The sequence below is a fragment of the Chionomys nivalis genome, chromosome 1 (assembly GCF_950005125.1).
Source record: "Chionomys nivalis chromosome 1, mChiNiv1.1, whole genome shotgun sequence".
Classification (NCBI taxonomy): Eukaryota; Metazoa; Chordata; class Mammalia; order Rodentia; family Cricetidae; genus Chionomys; species Chionomys nivalis.
Window position 1 is genome coordinate 38,024,505 of NC_080086.1, and position 15,791 is coordinate 38,040,295.

A 15,791-nucleotide genomic window follows, 5' to 3' on the forward strand; every position below is an offset into this window, starting at 1 on the left:
CCCAGTGTCCTTTCCTATTTTCCACCCTGTTTACAATCTGTGTTCAGGTCTGGAGGTTGTATTAAATTGGAGCATGCTGAATTTTCTGGAGTGTTTTATTGTTCTGACCACGAGGAGCCAGTGTGCAAACTGTGAGGGTTATTTAGGCCCTGCAAAAAAAAAAATCTACATTTAAAAAGCTGTGGTCTTCTTTTGGTATAAATCAGAATCATCTATTCAGGAAGCACAAGAGGATGTGTGTGCAGCCTGCCTGGATGACGATCCTGGCTTCAGTGTTTTGTATTCAATTGCAACGAGATGCCACTTAGAACACAGTGTGAATTCCTTGGTATTGTTCTTCCATGTGGACTTGGTGTGGTGCCTCCGTGTCCCTGCATCTGGTGAGTGATGTGGCCCATCTGCTTTACCAGTTGCTTCATAAAAGGTGCACTTAATAAATATTTTTCTGTGCATTTCACTGCCTTTTCCTCCCTCCCAAGAACAGTGGCCTCTCATTAGTTTCCTGGCAGGCTCCAGGGTCACCTGTCTGCTAGTGACCACTGTATGGGCTGTGGCAGGGACCAGAAGGGGGGCCCAGTATTATTCTATGGAGTCCTAGGTGTGCTCACTTGTTTGTGGAAAGATTTGAGGATCTTGGACCCAACCCCTCATGAGATTTGTTAAACCCACTGTGTGTTGTGGTCTAACTGGAGGTTTGGGATTCTTTAGTGTCACCTCGAAGGGACCAAGTTCCCAATGGGGAACGTGCGGAAAGCCATCCGAAAACTGGATTGCTAAGATTTGGTGTGTGTTTACGCTGTAAGGGGAGTGCACGCTGTCACATTTTCATAGCTAGTTCAGATATGTACACCCTGGGCCTCGGACACTCATGGCGTCTGTTAGGGCTGACAGTGCACACATGTCATATGGCAAAGACACGTATGCTCTGGGCTCAGTGTCTTCTGAGCCAGAAGGGAGATTCTGTGAGGTTTGAGACCCATCTGGGGTTGCTCACTTGCTCTGAGTAGTCATAGCAGCCTCAGGGACATCGGAAGCCATGTAAAAACAGTCTCTTCATATGGGAGACCCTAGGCCCAGCAAAAAAGCAGAAGGCTAAAGGAAACACAACTTGGTGCTAGCGTTCAAGTTGCCCAGAGCTCCAACTGAATTTTCTAGATTTCAGAGCCAGAAAAGGACACACCACCAAGTCACGGACAGGAGAAGCATGGTATTCCCCGGTGCAGCAGAAACCCTTTATTGCAGCACCCTCCTCATGCCTGCAGTCACTGCTTGCCCTCTTTTGCATGAGGAGCCGTATCAAACCTCTAGGGGACTAGCTCTGGTTTGTGGTATTACAGTACATGTGAACGCAAAGCCTTGCGGTAGCTGCCTCTTAAACCATCTGCCCTCAGGCAGGCTCACAGGGGATCATGGCGGGCTGAGCAGAGCGAAGGTGTCTATGCTTCCACACGGGGTTGTCTATTCCTTCTGGCTCCCCTGCCCCATGTGTTCCCATCTTGATGTGAAATTGAAAGGACCCTCAAAAGAATGAGCTCTCCGGCAGCCCACGTGGAGTGGAGCCTCGGGGCTCACCCGGCCTAATTTCTCCTGCCCAGCCGCCCCCGTAGCCCAGCCTGGCTTTAGCCTTCCCTCCGCAGCACCACCTTGATGTTGCTGCAGACCTGGCCCAGCGCAGCAAAGAGCGGGTTGCAGAAGGTGCGGATACACAGTGAGTAGATGTGGCTGATGCACTGGATCTCGATCAGGTAGCTCTTAATGCAGGGCACCACGGCCCAGATGTGGCAGAAGGAGATACAGGCGAACAGGAAGCCCCAGATCAGGGCCAGTGGCACACCCAGCAGGGTAGACAGCAGGCGGTAGCACCAGTACTTGGAGACGGTGAAAGTGGTGTAGCTCACCTTCCATACACCATCGAAACTGTAGGTGCCCTCGGGCTCTGCGATCACATCTTCAAAATCTACCTGTGGGAGCCAGAAGGGGACAACTCAACTCACAGAATATGTGGGCATTTCTAGCGTTTGCATACCTGTATCAGAAACTGCGAGCGGAGCCAGCTAGATGGTTGATCAGCTAAAAGAACACCTGTTGCTCTGGCAGACTTGGGTTTCATTTCCACACAGTGGTTCACAATCACCCATAACTCTGGTTCCAGGGAATCTGACACCCTCTTCTGAATTTCATGGGCCCCAGGCAAGCACATAGTGTATGGACATTAAGCAATTCGTACACATAAGTAAAATAAAGGTAAACAACAGATTAAAAAGATGAAAGAAACTCTGGGGGTGTCTTGGTAGGGTCTGGGGCTATATCTCTAGTGACTGTCCAATATTAATGACAATGTTGGTCTCCAGCCCTGCTGACTGGCCACATACTCTAGTTACAAGGTACTCTGAAGCCTGCCCAGCCTCCTCATTCTATGCTTGGGAAAAAGGATGTTGTTTAATATAAGCTTGTTTAATATGGCAGTGCTTGAGTTGCAGTGTCTGCTGTAGTTTGGGTCTGCAATGTTTCCCAAAGGCCTGGTCCCCAAGATGGTACTGTTGGGAGAGGGTAGAACGTAGAGGGAGGAAGTTAGGGCATTTGAGATGTGCTCTGGAGGGGAAACTGGGAGCCCTGGTCTCCTTCACTCTTCTTACTCCCTGGCCATCAGGAACAGTTTGGCTCCACCATGTACTCCTGCCATGATGTACTTGCCTTACCACAGGAATGAAAGCAACCAATTGACCGTGGATTATACTTCCACATCTGTGGGTATAATAAACCTTTCTATACATTCTATACATCTATTATTTCAGATGTTTGTTATAGAGATGGAAAGATGACACCACCAGTTTTTTTGTTAACGTGACACAAATTAAAGTCATTTGAGAAGAAGCAACCTCTATTGAAGCAAATGTTCCCACCAGATTGGCCTGTGGGCAAGCCTAGGGTGCATTTTCTTAATTAGTGGTTGCTGTGGGAGGAGGGACCAGCCTGTTGTGAGTAGTGCCATCCCTGGACAGGTGATACTGGGGTATATAAGAAAGCAGGCTGAGCAAGCCTTGGAAAACAAACCAGGAAATCATTTGTCTTAGTTAGGGTTTCAGTTGCTGTGAAGAGACACCATGACCACAGCAACTCATATAAAGGCAAAAAAATTAATTGGGTGACTTATAGTTTCAGAGATTTAGTTCATCATCATCACGGTGGAACATGGTGGCTTGCAGGCAGACATGGTGCTGGAGAAGGAGCTGTGTGGGGAAAAGGAGCAAGATCTTGATCCCACAGGCAACAGGAAGTGAACTGAGACACTGGCTATGACTTGAGCATAGCAGGCCTCAAAGCCCACCTCCATAGTGACACACTTCCTCTAAGAAGGTCATCCTGTTCCAACAAAGCTTCACCTCCTAATAATGCAATTCCCTATGAGCTTATGGGGGCCAGTTATATTCAAACTACTAGTGTTCCTCCATGCTTTCTGCTTTAGTCCCTGACTCCAGGTTCCTATGCTTGATTTCCTGTCCCGACTTCCCTCACTGATGAAGTATGACCTGAGAATTGTACACTGAAATAAACCCTGTCTCTTACAAGTTGCTTTGACCATGGTGTTTTATTACAGCAACATAAATCCTCGCTATGACACATACATCTTATTATTTAATGATCTTAATGAAGTTTGATATCCAGGAATTAGTTGAGGCTCAGTTGGTAGAGCATTGGCCTAGCATATACAAAGCCCTGGGTTTAATCCTTAGTGCCACATAAACCATGCCATTCTAGAACTTGAGAGGTGGGGGCAAGCAGATCGGGAGTTCAAGGGCATCCTCAACTATTTTGAGTGTTAAAGGGCCATTTGGGTTATATGAATCCCTGTTTCAAAACAAAAAACAAAAACACAAAAAGAAGTTGAATGGTCATTTATCCTGCAGAGATTTGTGGATCTCTTGTGGACATGCCATAAACTCTGGTCCTCGTGGAACTAATGTGGGCAGTAAGTACTTGTTAAGCTGGAGGTGGGGCTGGGTACTTCTAAAGGGCATTTAACTCAGACTATGGAGCTTCCTGGTGGTAGCTTGTGTCTGAAGGCTACCAGGTGGGCAGAGGAGTTGTGGGCTGGAAAAGAGCATTGGGGCTAAAAGAACAGAAGCTGCTAGAAGTCAGTGGGTTATACAGTGCAGCCTTTGGGAGATCCAGATGCTTCCTGAAGGCCAATGCAACAAGGAACAGGGTGGTGCTGGAAAGGGTGCATGGGGAGACTTCACTACCGTGGACCTTTTGATGGCGGTGGGCAGTGCTCAGCTGAATCTCAGTTCTGAGCAGCTTGTTTAGTTATTGCAACTGGGCAGTAGGCATGCTGGCAGTGAGAATGGATGTGGGGGTCATGAGAACTTGATACCCGTTTTGCAGCAGTAGCTGTGAGTTGGAAGGAGGCACAGGTACATGAGAACTTGATACCCGTTTTGCAGCAGTAGCTGTGAGTTGGAAGGAGGCACAGGTAAGGGAACCACTGGCCCGTGGCTAGACACAGCCAGCTTAGAATGGCATCTTCACCTCTGGTTTCTGTGGAGCAAAAATGGAGACTTTCTATGTCTTCAGGGATCTCCCAATGTTTGGAATCCTAGAAGTTAGGCTGAAGGGCCCTTCCAACCTAACCTGGGCACACACACCCCCATCCCCACCTCTCAGAGAGGGACTCTGTCTATGGAAAGGTTTTGACCTTAGAGACATTTCCAACCTCCATGGTGCCAACACCCTTCCTGAGGCGATCTCCAGGGGTAGTTGTAGAGAGACCCGCGTGACCTCAGAGACTCTGCCAGCAAAGAGGCATTTGGGCAGAGGTTTGCTTCTCTGCCTTTGGCCCATTTGTTTCCTTTCTACTGGCCTCCTTGCCCAACCTATCCTGAGCCAGGCTTAGTCCAGGCATCCTGACTAATCCAATGTCTTCCCACTACTACAGCGGGGGTCAGACCCCAAGGTGTATGCTGGCTATGTCTCATCCGTCAGGGAGGGCAACCCCTCCCAGTGAGATCTGGCCCTTGGTAGGCAGAGAAACCTATTCCGAGACAGAGCCACAGCTCTTTATCTTTACTGCCCACCCAGAGCTGAGGCCCATCAATCACGGTAGCCCCGCCTGCCCCTTTAATTCAGCAGCTTCCTCCATTTGACACACTTTTCCTGTTTGTGTCTGGCTCTAAAGTGGCTGCCGTGCCTGGGCCCTGTCTAGCTGCTTATTGGCTGGATGGCACAATCAAGTTATTGGGTTTTTCTGGGTTGCATTTTCCTTGCTCTGTTTTGTAGGCGTTGTCAGAGGATTAAATGAATTGAGACATGTGAAGACGCAGAACAACGGCTGGCACTGAGTGGCAGAATGGGGAATGGCCGGCTGCTGCTAGGGTTCCGATCTGAAATGTCTTCTAATGGAACATGTGTTAAAGCCTCGGTCCCAGAGTGGCACCACTGAGAGACCAAAGAACCTTTGAGTTAGCACATTGTGGAAGGTTGTAAGGTGGTGTGACTTTAAAGCGAACTTTGTCCCTTCCTCTTCATCATTCACTTCCCCACCCTGAGGTGAATGGTTTGGTCAAATGGACATTCTCATTATAGACTCAGAGCAATGAGGCCTCTGTCCTAGACTGAGACCTCCAAAACTATGAGTCAAAACCAAGCTGCACTCTTTGTAAGTTAGACATCTTGGGTACTTGATACACAGAGATGAACTGAACAGCTGTTATTAGAGGTGGAGACTGTAGTGGAGGACATTCCTCAATAAAGAGCTAGCCATGCCTGTAATCCCAACCCCAGGGGGGCTGAGGCAAGAGAATTGCTATAAGTTTGATGAAAGCCTGGACTACACAGTGGGCTACAGGTCAGTCTGCCTATAGTGTGAGAGCCTGTCTCAAACAAACACCAACCAAAAACAAAAACTGGGAATCTAGGGTCCAAAGGTGAGCTTGCACATCAGTGCAGCTGCTGAATGGGTGGGTCTGACATGTCTGCTATTTATCTCTCCATCTATCTCTTCATCTATCTCTATCTGTCTATCTATCTATCTATCTATCTATCTATCTATCTATCTATCTATCTATCATCTATTATCTATCATATACCTACCCATCTAACTATCTACCATCCATTCTCCCATCCATCTTCTACCCACCCACTCATCTATACACTTCTCTATCTCTATCCATTCATTCATTCTCCTGCCTATTTGTCTGTTTGTCTATCTGTCCTCCTTTCTTCTTATCTATCCATTGCCCATTTGTTCATCTACAGAAACAAATACTTACTGAGCATTCGTGCTCAGTACTCAATACCTGCTGCATGGTAGATGCTCCCTAATAACAAGTACTTGTTCAAATGCTCTTAAGTTCCTATAAAACATGTCTCAGCAGTTCTGCTGACATTCCAGACCACGAATAGATGAATTCTCCAGTTGACCTCATCACACTGCGTGTACCTCTCATTGACAGCAGATAATGGACGAAATTCTTTTTCTCTTTTTCTGCTTATAGTGCTTGTCCTTTCCATGAAGATCTTTCTGTTGTGTTTTTTAATTATCATTTCTTCCCAGAAAACATTGGCACTCACACTTGAGTTATTTCCTGGGATCGTCCTCAGAGCTGAATGTGTGGCAACTGGCCTCTTTTCTTTGAAACAGCAATGTGCTGTTGGAAGGCTGCGCTGGAGGGAGGCAGCTGCTCCCCTAAATTGAATCTGAGACCGGAGAGCACTCTGGTCACAAATGCTGGTTTGGAGAGCCATTCATAAAAGCCATTCATAAGAGTCACTCAGCAGCTCTAGGTGGCCATGCCAGCGCATCAAGCACACTGCGACTTCATTTCCTATTTCTTTTCTAGCAGAGGAAGGAAGAAGGCTTTTTCTTGAAAGGTTGGGACTGAGGAAGCCTCAGAGCCATCTATGTAGCTGGATGATGGGAAGGGAAGACTGGTGCTGTTTTAGATTGTGTCTTCTCCTCTGACATAGTTATTTTTGGAGCACCCAGAAAGCCAGTTGGTTAACTGGCACAGGCCTGCACAGCCCCCGCGGTCTCTGAGAGGATTGGAAAGGTGTAGGACCATTGGATTGCCTAAGGATGACCCAGGGAAGGACAGCACCTACCCCTGTCAAAATTCTGCCTCCACCAAGAATTCCACATGACGCAGTCCTTGGTCATCCAGGGTCAGGACAATTCAGATAAGATATCTTGGAGTGGGGGAGGTGGTGCTGAGATTCCAGCTTCCACTTGGCTGTTGAGTTACTGTGTGATTCAAGGTGTTAGGCTTTTCCTCTCTGGGAGTCTAGTTATTTGCTATGTTGAACTCTACAAGGGAGGACAGACACAATCCTCAGCATAATGTCAGCTTGGGAGTCAGAAGACAGGAGCAAGTAGCGTGGCGTATCTGGGTCCTGGTTTCTTTGCCTGCTGTCTTGCTACATAAGGGGTGGTCATTCTGTTCCAGAAGGTCAGTGCAGAAGCTGAGTTGGTGATAGACGTAGTCATAGAGATTCAATACAGTTGTTTTATGACTACTGAATAATAACGTTAATGAGGATTTATACTACAGACCCACTTTTCATTTCTCTGATCATTAATTTTTACTATGTCTTACAAAAGTATTGCTGTACAGCAGGCTGGAATGGTCACAGTAGGACTGACCCTTCCCCACACAGTCTGAAAAGCAGTGACATAGAAAATTACAAGGTGAACTGAGATGACAGCTGCAAAAACAGTTCTAAAAGATGGACGAGATTTGTTTCTTTTGTTAGAAGTGACATTACCGATTTCTGTCTGATCTGGGCTGACCATGACAGTTCCCACAATGCATTTGGGTTCTATGAGATCATCTCTGCCCATGTATCTTATACTAGCCATTTTATAGCGTGTTTGAGGGCCAAGCAGGAGACCCAAGTCAGACAGACAGCAAAACTTGTGCCTGAATCTCTGCTGCATGCATCTTGTTCAGGTCATCACATGGGCTGAGTGCCTTGTCCAGCACTGTTCCAGGGACAAGCCTGACTGTGGAGGTAATGGAATGAAGAAAAGACAAACATAGACGGAAAGCACAGGTCAGGCAGATTGGGCTCTCGGATGGAGAAACCATAGCACCGTGGAAGCTCAGCATATTTATTATAGGGTTGATCAGAGAGGCAGGATTATTGCAGACAGCTGAACAAAGAGGCAGGATTTGTGGTATGGAGTTAGATGAAGGAGGCTGGTTTAACCTGTCTCTGTTGGAGCAGTCTCTATGGGAGAAGTCTTTAGGTTGTAAGTATCCAGGGGAAGAAAGCTATGTGGACACTTTCTGCACACGTTATCAACATCCACACACAGACCAGAAGGGACGGTTTTGCCATTTACCTCTGACCCTCACCCCCTGTGGATAAAACTTTGCCGTTGCTCCATGGGTCTGAGGCCTTGGGACCTTTGACATCACTGTTCCCATGTCAACAATACACATTCACTCAGGACTACAGTCACTCCTGACTTTCTCCATTCTCTGCATCTGGATACCCCAGTAGGAGCTGAAGCTCAGAACACAGTGCAGGAGGTGGCCAGTATCACCAGTGTCTTGGGCTGAGAGCATCTTACAGGACTACCCAGAGAACCCTTGCTGGAACACAAAGACTTGTGTTTGTGTAAATATCAGGGAAGGGACCAAAATAGGGCTGCAGGAAGTGAGAAAGGAACCTGTCTTCCCAGTGCATTTGGCATCTGGCCTCTTGCTGGCTCCTTCTTGGCATCTCTCTAACCCTCTCAGCTAGTGCCTTTGGTGAAGATGGTGCTGGCGGAATGGGAAGCAGTGGAAACACCTTGGCTGGAGCCCTAGACTGTGTAAGAGTTTTTGGCTGCAGGCTAGCAGGTCTCCTCAAATAACCCTCAATGAGTCACAGTTCTTTGTATCTGTGTGTGTGGGTGGTCTTGTCCCATCTCTAGTCTGAGCTTGCCATGAGACTCATTTTAACCACCAGAATGTGACAGAGAGAGCTTTGGGTCAGTTCCAGACTGAAGATCAAGAAGCCCTGGCACCTTCATCTTTGGGGACTCTTGAGTCACCAATTTTTGAGGTTTACTTTTATACCTTGCTCTAGAGGCCAGTGGTGCTAAGTGCATGTTACAACCTGCTCTTCTAGAAACAGTCCTAAAACTCTGAGACAGAGGCTCAGCCGTCCCAGCATCCACACAGAGTCCTATCCTGTGTCCTAGGATAGCAAAGGACCTTCTCGAAAGGTCCGGCTCAGAAGAGCCCCCAAGTGATGTCAGCCTTCGGCTACCATCTGACTGAAGCTGTAGGAGATGTCCCCAGAGAGAGAGAGTAGAACTGCCTAGCCAGCTCCACAAATCCACAGAACTTGTGGGGAGATGGATTGCATGGCAATTGATTACTGATAATTACTGATAAAAGTTTGTCCTTGGGGAAAGCACCCTAGGTCCCAGGTTCATTCTCTAGAACTGGGATGGGGGTAGGCTTGTTTGCTTATGTTTAAAAATAAATGCACAAGACATTTTCTACCTTGGTTGAGTAAAGAGTTCTGATGGCAAAACATGGGGAACTAAGTTTTAGCAAGCTAATCCCTTAAAAGGAGACCACATTTTGAAAGATCTAGACCAGCTGTTCTCAATCTGTGGGTCATGACCTTTTGAGGGGTTGAATGATCCTTTCACAGGGTTTGCCTAAGACAATCGGAAAACACAGATATTTACAATGCTATTCGTAACAATAGTAAAAGTACAGTTATGAAGTAGCAACACAATAATTGTATGGTTGGGGTCAGCACAACATAAGGAACTACATTAAAGGGTCGCAGCACTAGGAAGGTTGAGAACCACTGGACCAGCATAGTCTCTGTATCACCAAGTGAGAATACCTCCATATTAGTTCCACGAAGCCTTGTATGTGTTCATAAGCATGCATGTATACGTGTGTTTGTGTGCATGTGCATGCACAGAGGCCAGAGGCCAACACTGAATCTTCCTCAGTTGCTTTTCCACTTCATTTCCCTGAGACAGTCTCTCACCTGGAACTCACACATTCAGCTAGCCTGGCTAGCCTGCGAGGCTCAAGGATATCTCATCTTCCCCAGCCCCAGTGCTGGAGCTACAGGCACACACCAGCCCTGCCTGGCTTTTGATGTGGGCTGTGGGAAACTAAACTCAGGTACTCCTGCCTATGCAGTGAGCGCTCTTCTGACTGAGTCAACTTCCCAGGGCCCTTTCAGCCATTCTTAGAGGTGACTTACAGGGAGCATGGCACAGGAAGGAACGGCCGGGAGGACTGTGTGAACCACGATCTAGCCTCAATAAGCCCTTTCTGCTTTCTCATCCACAAATTCACTCTCAGGTGCTCCAGGCTTTCCTCATTGGATGGTTCAGTATTCTCCAGTAGCCAGAGGAGTAGAGAGGTTCTATTTGTGGTACCAACTCTGGCTAGCTGGTGGGGCTTCGCTTCCTGGAAAAGTACTGTGATCCATTAGTAATGTCTGCCATGCACACAGGAAGGAAGGGGTGGTGAGGACACCTCTCTCACGCCCACCGGCTCCATCAGTAGTCTTCCCAGAACTGTGAAAAGCCTCCTTATCTATGCTCACTCCATTTCCTCTTCTTAGAATGCCTGTTCCTCAATTTAATTTTTTCTCAATTTAAAACGTCCACCTTGGGTATCGTTTTGCCATGAGAGGATGGCTCCTGATTTTCCCAGGCATAAGTCACTTTTCTCCCCTAACCTTCCAGGACACCTCATCCGACACCAGCTCATGGCATATGTCACCTTTCCCTGTACTTACTCTAGTCTCTCTCATGGCAAGGCTTCGATTCTCGGGTCAGTTTGATTACACAGCAGTGTGTCCCAGCTCCACCAAAGCCGGAAGTGGGCCTTTGAGGGGAGTGGCAGACTGCCGGCCTCTCTCAGCGCTTCTTGGCCTTAGCTGACAAGCAAAAGGTGCCACTGGAGGGGGCAGGGTATTTTGTGGCAGGTGTGAATTGGAAGTGGGTGGAGAATTCATGTAAGGGAACAGTTTTGACACATCTATTCAAGTCTTTGGGGCTGACTTGAGGCACCCAAGGAGGGAGAGCTAACGTTGCTTCAACAGGACCTAGCACCCACGTGTATGCCAACAAGGAAGGAATTTGGAATTAGTCATGAGCCTTCTCAGAGTGACTCCAGTGACCGGGGTGGGCTGGGGTTTCTAGGCATGCATGACGGGGGTTGTTAGAATCTCTACAACCTGAGTCTTCAGGACGTGCCATCACGTGGGGCACATGGTCTAGTGAGCTTAGTGGCCCCCAAGCCTGGTATGTGCTATGCAAACAGCTCCCACCATATCCTCTAGGTCGGAATGGTGCTTGGTATGCAGCAGGTTCTCAGGATAATGTGGGGGTCCACACTAGGGGCAGAGACGGGTGGGGAAGGGAATGAAGTGTTCTCTTCCCAGTTCCTCAGTCACCATCTCTCGTGACTTCCTCTCAGCCAGGGGCCTGACCCGAGGATGGCAGACTAGTAAGTCTAGGGGGTGTACAGGTCCCATTTTCTCCACGACTCTCATTTCCCAGCCTGCATTCAAGGGCAGTGCCACTTGGTGCCTCCCTGTGCCGGTGCTCCCCAGGTGGCTCTGTCTGTTTCCTCTCTTGGGTTTTACTTTGTGAAATCGGCAGCTGATTGCAGAGGGGACTATGTGTCTCTACCCAAAAGGATTTTTCAAGATACTCAGCAAGCCTAATGTCTTATCTGGTACCAGAAATGGGGACCACAGGTGGTCCTTTCTGGATTCTGATCTGGATTCTGGATTCATCGTAACCCACAAGGACCCTGCTGACATGCGAGAACACCCTAGCAGAGGCCACTTAGTATGCTGCTGTGGCCTTCTGTGCCTTCACCTTGGCCTCTGTCTTATCTCTCTGTCCTCCACTCTCACCTGCCATCCAGCTTTCTGTCTTGTTTGTTTACTAGGTGATGACAGAAACCCAGGCTAGAAGACTGTCCTGTCACCCCTCCCCTCACCGCCAGCCAGTCAGCTCTCTCTCTCTCTCTCTCTCTCTCTCTCTCTCTCTCTCTCTCTCTCGCTCTCTCTCTGCAGGTGGACTGTCCTGAAGTCTCAATGAACCTGTTTCATTTCTGAGTCATTAAAAATGAAGGAAAGGAAATGCCAGACAACTTCCCAATGCAGACAAGGACCAAACAGTGTTAGTTATTTCCTCTGGACAAGACTATCTGTGCATCCTTTATTTCGCCTTTGGGAGCTATTTGTATGGGGATCAGGGATGTCAGAGAGGACCCTCTCTGCTGCAGAAAAGCTGCAGAAAGCAGGATATCTATATTGCTGTCTCTACCTCTTTCTTTGGATCATAGTCTGAGCCTAGGGCTTGATGCTCCCCCCCCCCCTTGGCTCAGTAGAACTTGAGTCCCCTGTACACTTGATATCCATCCCAGCCTCCCCAAGAAACTGCTTCTCCATCCTTCTCATCCTCAACTCCAGGATCTCACCAAGGACGCCAGAGGGCTCAGTTCTCCAGTATTCTGGACTGGAAGCTGCTTGAGGGCTCTGTTCAGCCCCAATTAACTCTACACTTCCTGGGAGTGGGGACCACGCTACACACCTTCAAATTCCTCATCTCCTTCAGCCCACGCATGACCTTTCTGCTGCTCAGAGCTGTCTGAGGTTCATGTACCTGATGGAGGTAAATGGTACTGTTGCAATGTCACAGGAGGTTCAGAAGCTTAGGTGACATGTCCAGTGTTTTCACTTTGGGGGAGGAGTCTGGAGTTGAAGTAGGTGGTTCAGCTGGACCACTCTGTGGAAACCATGACTGCTACGCTTTTCTAGCATTTTGAAGTTAGAAAGTTTTGCTTTGTAAGTATCCCATAGAGTTCTATCTCCACCATTAGTAATGTATGTCAGTATAACACACAACAGCCTGAGCTGTTTGAGTGGTCGGTCCTGGTGAAAGGGCACAGGGGTGTGGCTACCTGCAGGAGTCAGGAAAGTCTTCCTGGAGGAGGTGACATTTGGTAGTGTCCTTCAAGTCTGAGTGGGGTGGAGTGAAGGCAAGCACTTCTGCCCAAGATACAGGGACATGCTCCATGAGGCTGGCATGGGGAGTCACCAGGCACAGCAAACAGGGGGCAGGAGCTTATGTTGGTTATGGACAGGCACATGGGGGTTGGGTTTTTATCACGTAGAAGGAGCTGTCCTGAAGGAGGGCGGCTCTGGCTGTGCCTTTGAATGAACCCTTGGTTGTGTTACCAAAATCAAATGAGCCTAGGTCTCTAAATTCTGGGTCATCATAATTACAATATAAAAAGAGAGATATATCATGCCCCTTTGATCCCAGCAATAGGGAGGCAGAGGCAGATGGATCTCTGAGTACAAAAGTCAGCCTGGTCTACAAAGTGAGTTCCAGGACAACCAACACTATATAGAGAAACCCTGTCTCAAAAAAAAAAAAAAAAAAAAAAAAAAAAAAAAAAAAAAAAAAAAAAGAAAAGAAAAGAAAAACAAACAAAACAAACAAACCGAACACACAAACAAACAAAAAAACCAAAGGGGGGCAGCTTTGCTGTTGGAAAACTTAAGAATGTCTGGCACAATTTGAATATGTGAATCAGTTTTTAACATTACATTTTATGAACCAAATATGGAGCACGCATTTTTGAGAAAAAGCTGGAGTCCACACGGAGGTGTATTCTCTGTACAAGACATACAGAAAGCTCTAGAAACAAATATGTATCATTTTATGTACTTTAGATGTTGAGATGCTACAATTTTGAGCGTAGGGCTTAATAAAAATGTAAAAATTAATTTAAAAATTAGTAAATTAATTAGCGTGTATGTGTTCATGTGTGTATATGCATGCACTGTAGTGCGTATGTAGAAGTCAGAGGGCTTGTGGGAGTTCATTCTCCCCTCCTACTACATATGTTCTGGGGACTGAACTCAGGTCATCGGGTTTGGCAGAGGCCATCTTTTATCTACTGAGCCATCTTGTCAGTCTCCTAAAAATCAATTTCAACTCTAGAGTTTTCTTTTTTGAGAGTGACCACTAGAAAAAGTTTGAGTTTCAGAGCAGGTGGGTCGTCATTTCTGTGCTGTCTGTTTAGTTTTTCTGTCAATCATGCACGATGCTAAGTCTAATCTTATAAATCTACACATGTAAAACTACACCACAGGGACTGTTGTGCTGAAACAACACCACCCCTACAGTCGTGTACAGGGCACAGAGGCTGATACAGAGTGGCTGCAGTACCGTTGATGGCTTTACAGTTCACAGGTCGGCAGTGCAAGGGTCACAGTGCACCTGTAATTCTACAGGCAGCTCTGGCTGTGATTCTCAATACTTAGACCTCTCTGGGGACTCTGAGGCTGGTGGCTGGGACTTCTGAGGGGAATCCCTCTGGCTTTTAAGTGGAGGCTGAGTTGTGGGGACCCAAGGCTTGAGTGTTCCCTTCAGGGTGCCTGCCGAGAGGCCTTTGCCTGGTGGTGGTCACCAGGCCTGCAGTGAGGCAGGGAACTGGACTGATGGCCTGAAGGGCCCAGTGTACCAGAGGAACAGACTAGACGCTGCTGTGTGGCAACTAGTGTGTCTTGAAGGGGCCACCCGGGAAGCTGCCCTCAGGTTAACCCCAAGCCCACTATGGAGACAGCCTAAGTGCCGCTGGCACAGTAGAGCAACCGACTTGGCCCTGGTTCTGAATCTTCCCAGCGATTCCTCCTGGGCCTAGGGCCAGAGCCCAGGGCAAGCAATTGGAACTACTAGTAAGATGGTATTTTTTGAGTCTTCCCCTCAGCTCCATCATGCACGTGGCTAAAGTTTTCTACTTGCTTTCTAAGGTCTGTTTGCTGAGGTTCAAAGAAGACAGTATCCAGGGCTTTGGGGAGGCTGACCTCAAGTCTGTGAGGACCATGGTGCCCTGCTTGGGTACAGAGCCTACCTTCACAATGTCCTCATTGATATTCTTGGGGTCGCGGTTCACCAGGTCTATCTCCTTGCAGTGAATGTCCTTGATGATCCGGGCCTCCAGATCCGAGTGCTCTTCAGTCATCATCGTGGGGCTGTGGCACCTTCAGGAGGAGACCCGAGCCTTGTAGCTGGTGCCGTTGACAGTCCTGGGACAGAAGGACCAAGCTTGGGGTCTCCAAACTGGTGCCCCTGCTGGCTAAATAGGCCCCACCCAGCATGCCGGCTGACAGCTGTCCTGAATAACTTCAGCAGGCCTCTGGTTAAAGCTGCCGGTGGCACGCCTCCAAGCTAAAATTAAGACTGGATGGCAGAGCACTCCTTAAAGGGGGCTGTGCTGGCCACTGGCCTCATGCGAGAGGAGACCTGGTATTCCCTGCCAGCCTCCAGGGCCTGGCCTTCCCGGTACTCTGTGGAGGCGGGCTGAGCAACTCCCATGGAGTCCCTGGAATTTGCCAGAGTACTCAGGCTCCTCCCAGGATCAGCTGCTCAAGAAGGGAGGTGGGCTCTGTCCCAGCCCTGTCTCTTGCTAGCTGCTAAGTGACCTTGGCACACGTCCCTTCTCTCGGCCGCCAGGACCCTAACCGTGAATAGGGATACCATAAGAAACAGATAATGACTATCAAGACCCCTCCTATCCTAGAGGGGAGAAGATGGGTTTTGTGGGGGATTCTCCTGGGGGGAATTGGAGATGTCTCCTGGAGTCTCCTTAGATTAGTGGCTGAGTGTGGTGGTTCTCTCCTTCTGCCATGTGGGTCCTTGGGATTGAACTAAAGTCATCAGGCTTGGTGGCAAGCACCTTTACCTGCTGAGCCATCTCACCAGACCCAATATATATATTTACCTGGGGGACTGAGCT

The 15,791-nt window shown here is 48.2% G+C and overlaps 1 protein-coding gene across 1 annotated transcript; it reads right to left on the reverse strand.

Moving 5' to 3' along the window:
• Positions 1 to 818: 818 nt before the first annotated feature.
• On the reverse strand, positions 819 to 15,200 carry Cav3 (caveolin 3). The gene is made up of 2 exons (XM_057780160.1): positions 14,907 to 15,200; positions 819 to 1,961 (listed from the first exon to the last, which is right to left on the reverse strand). The coding sequence occupies exons 1-2, from the start codon at positions 15,018 to 15,020 to the stop codon at positions 1,620 to 1,622; spliced, it is 456 nt and encodes a 151-aa protein (XP_057636143.1). The 5' UTR covers positions 15,021 to 15,200; the 3' UTR covers positions 819 to 1,619.
• Between the last annotated feature and the right edge of the window lie 591 nt (positions 15,201 to 15,791).